Consider the following 4,027-nt stretch of genomic DNA (forward strand, 5'->3'; position numbering starts at 1 on the left):
GCGTGCGTGCGTGCGTGTGTGGGTGGGTGGGGGGTGGAGGGAAATCCGTAAATGCTTATGTATGTAGACTGGTGGTGGTGCATCTGGTGTTAGAATCATTTGACTGCTGTGAGATGTCTGCCTCCAGTGGATTTCTTGACATGTATTTAATAATCTAAAGAAATTGGAATTGGTATATTATTTGATCTTATTGCAAAATGCTTCATCAGCTTGCCATCCACTTGTTAACCACAGCACTGCTGTATGTCATTGCACTGGAGAGCTGGTGAGCTCATCCTAACATCAATAAAGCTTCATTTTACTGCACCAGGCTGTAGATCACAGCTTTGTTGGGGGAAAAACGTGTAAAAATAAGATAGTAAAAACTAAGCTAAAGAAATAAATGTTAATTCAAATAAATAGATAAATGATACATCTAGCAGCAAGTAGAAAAAAAGTAATAGAAACTAGATATTTCACACACATTTGTAACATTTATTTAACAATTACATCATTTTTTTCACAGTAAATTGTGTCTTTATTCATGTAAATATATTGCTACCTTTTAAGTTTAGGATTGAGTCTTTCACCCTAGGATGATCTTATTTGAATTTTGTTTTGTTAATAAAAGTTCTATGTTTTATTTATAGGCTAAAGTGAGTTTGACGTTGTATTTTGTTGTTGTTTTCAAGCAATTGACGCCGAACTGCCACTAATTCGAAAGTGAAAGTAAAATGCGCACGGTGCTTTTAAGCTATTTAAAAGCGAAGGAAAGCGAGGAAAAGAGGGAAAATTCAAATGAACTAAAAACAAACAATTGCTTTACGCCGAATTGCCGCTATTTGAAAGTGAAAGTAAAATGCGCACGCCGCTTTTACAAGCTATTTAAAAGCGAAGGAAAGCGAGGAAAAGAGGGAACGCCCCCGCGGTGATACCGGTATTTTCCGTGTTGTCACACGTCGATTAACTGGTGGGAAAATTTCCTCACCATCACAACCCTATTATAAACATCTTTACTGATACTTTTGATCAGTTTAATGCATCTATGCTGAATGAAAGTATTTATTTCTTAAAAACAATTCTATCACCAAATTTTGTGTGTGATTTGATTTTTTTATGTTTTGCTGTGATTTAGCTACACGGCCATTAAAAAAACATATTTTGTGTTAACATCAAAGGCATTTTGATATTCATAGATGTTTTATTCCTCAAGCAATCAGCATGACTTCTTTCATTCGTCACGAGCGTTTTCTGTTCTAAGGTCAAATATGTTACCTTTTTGTTTTACTTTCACTATTCACCGTTTACAGCATATGATTTCTTACTACCTAACAATTTGCCCTTTGATGCTATTTGCAACACGTTTTATTGGGAAGCCAAAGTGGCGCCTGACACTTGTGTTGAGAGGTGCGTTGAAGCCCTGATGTGAGTCATGTGAAAACGCCTAAAGTGTAATGAACCTCTTTTTGTCCTAGTCTCCAGATTTCTACATGGAGATGAAGTGGGAGTTCACTAGCTGGAGTAAGTGCTCTTTTTTTTTTTTTTTTTTCCCCTTTTTTTGTGTCACCTTTTCTGTACATAAATTCTTATGGCTTTATTAGGCCATAGAATGATCCTCATCTGCTGCTTTTGCTCTGGATCCAGTTCCTCTCGTATCGCGTGTGTGTCCCAGCGACGTGTGCAGAATCTGGAAGAGTGGGGCCTGTCTGAGGGTGGATACCAACCTGCTGGGCTTTGAAAACATGACCTGGATCAGAGGAAGAAGAAGTTATATCTTTAGAGGAGAAGGTTCTTTTCTCTGCCTCTTTGCATGTGTTTTTAAAAAAGACTAGTCGACCGTTCTGACCATCCGTGGTTTACGAATTAATTTGGTTAGTGGGGTTCTAGCAAACGTGCTGTGAATTCTTCTGAAGCTTACAGGAAATTCACATTTGTATGTTCACTAATGCACTTCATTTGAGGATAAGTGGAATGCCTGATGTTTATTTGTGGTTGATCAGTATCATGTGGACTTCTCACAGACAACTGCACTGAGCTGATGGAAGTTAATCACGAGGACGAGGTGGTGGACACAGAGCGCTTCGATCTCTCCCGCGAGATGGAGGACGTCACACTGGACTCCATGCAGCCCGCCGAACAGGAAGTAGCCAAGAGGCTGACAACACCCATTGTCAACACGTATCTGGACACAAAGAACATTGCATTTGAGAGGTATGGCTCCTTATATAAGATTTACATCTAATAAATATACTACCATTCAAAAGTTTATGGCTTTAATGGTTTTTGAAAGAAGTCTCTTATTGTCACCAAGTGTGTTATTAGATGAAAAACACAGTAAAGTAGTAATATTGTGAAATGTTATTACAATTCAAAATACAATTCAATAAAATATTATAAAATGTAATTTTCACCAGCTATTATTCCATATCTTCAGTTTTGCATGAAATCATTCTAATATGCTGATTTGGTGCTCAAGAAGCGTTCTTTTACCAATGTTAAAAAGTCGTGCTGCTTAATATTTTGTGGAAACTTGTTTTTTTGTTCACGATTTATCGTCAAACCGGTAATCGTTACATCCCTAGTATAGTACTAATTCTAGTATAATTTTGTTTTGCATCAGCCTTGCCAGATTAAGATTTGAAACTTAATCTGGCAAATTTATCGGTTTCAGGTTGTAGAGATCAGTTTGAAGCCAATTTTCTTGCCCATAATTGCTTTTCTGGCAATAAAACGCATGAAATAGTTCCAGAACGGGCTCCAGCACTCCGTCAGTGGTAAAGGGTCTATAGTCTGTTCCCTGTTATGTTAACTGGTTAATATCAATTACTGATGCTTTTGATCTCAACAGGTGAAAGGAATGTTTTGGAGTCTTTACTCGGGACAGTAGAGCAACAGATCGGTGCTCAATGGGTAAGCACACAAAACAGACACATTGAATTTGTTTTCTTCTGAAGTATTTGGGCACTGCAGTCACACTTACAAATTTATGAATGTCAATGAATTTGATACAAAATTTCAAACCAAGTGAAATATCCAAACAAATGTATGATCTTTTGTCATTAATAACATTTTGTAGCCATATTAGAAATGACTTTTAACAAAAACAAGTGTCAAGTTGATTTTTAGTGGATGTATAGTCCATCATATAGTTCATCACATTAATGATGATCATGTTCCACCAATGTTTGAAAACCACAAATTGTCCAAATACTACAAATACTATTTTTGAACAGTATTTCGATTGATTTATAATTTGGAACCTAACAAATTTGCTTTTGTGGAATATTTCGCTTGAATAGTACTACTGTTCTTTTAAAATGTGTATATATATATATATATATATATATATATATAATATTTATATTTTTTTTTAATGTGTATTATATTTTATTCAATTTATTAATAAATACATTATAATAAATAATAATAATACATTACATAATTAAAATAAAATTTAATTAAATATTGAATATAAATATGTTCTATTGAAAACTAAATAAAAAAATAAATAAAGTAAAATGAAGTAAAAAATAAAATAAAATAAAGTAAAAAATAAAATGTCCCTTTTCAACCACCTCACTTTTTAAATCTAGGATTCTGTTTTATGTGTGTCTAGAAAACTTTGCTATCAGCTAAAAATGAATAAATAAAAATGAGCATTAAACTATGTGTGAACATAGTAGTTTGCAAAAGCATTTTTCATTAATAATAATTAATCATTAATAATAAGTAAACTGAACAGAACTGAACTGAATTTACTAAAGTAGTGAGCTGAGAGTGAACTGAACAGAGAGAGAGAGAGAGAGAGAGCGAGAGAAAGAGAGAGAGAGAGAGAGAGAGAGAAAAAGAGTCAGTAGTAGTATGTCCTTTTTTGGTTAAGAGATTCGTCAGCTGCTGCTTCCTAAAGTTGACTCACACAGTTTGTCATCACAGCAGATAAAACACTCATACACACACACACACACACACACGCGCACATGCGCACACAGACAGACACACACTCACACACACATACACACACAGAGACACACACACACACACACACACA

At 34.9% G+C, this 4,027-nt stretch overlaps 1 protein-coding gene across 1 annotated transcript in view; it reads left to right on the plus strand.

Annotated features, from left to right (window-relative positions):
- Window positions 1-4,027, plus strand: part of LOC107752151 (ankyrin repeat domain-containing protein 13A-like) — a 25,412-nt gene that overhangs the window by 435 nt on the left and 20,950 nt on the right. Inside the window, exons 2-5 of the mRNA XM_016568039.1 lie at window positions 1,455-1,500; window positions 1,624-1,767; window positions 2,001-2,195; window positions 2,828-2,889. Of these exons, the coding sequence (XP_016423525.1) occupies window positions 1,455-1,500; window positions 1,624-1,767; window positions 2,001-2,195; window positions 2,828-2,889 (447 nt within the window). The remainder of the gene's footprint in view (window positions 1-1,454; window positions 1,501-1,623; window positions 1,768-2,000; window positions 2,196-2,827; window positions 2,890-4,027) is intronic.

Source organism: Sinocyclocheilus rhinocerous, unplaced genomic scaffold (genome assembly GCF_001515625.1).
Source record: "Sinocyclocheilus rhinocerous isolate Xijiao unplaced genomic scaffold, SAMN03320098_v1.1 scaffold1312, whole genome shotgun sequence".
NCBI classification, from domain to species: Eukaryota; Metazoa; Chordata; class Actinopteri; order Cypriniformes; family Cyprinidae; genus Sinocyclocheilus; species Sinocyclocheilus rhinocerous.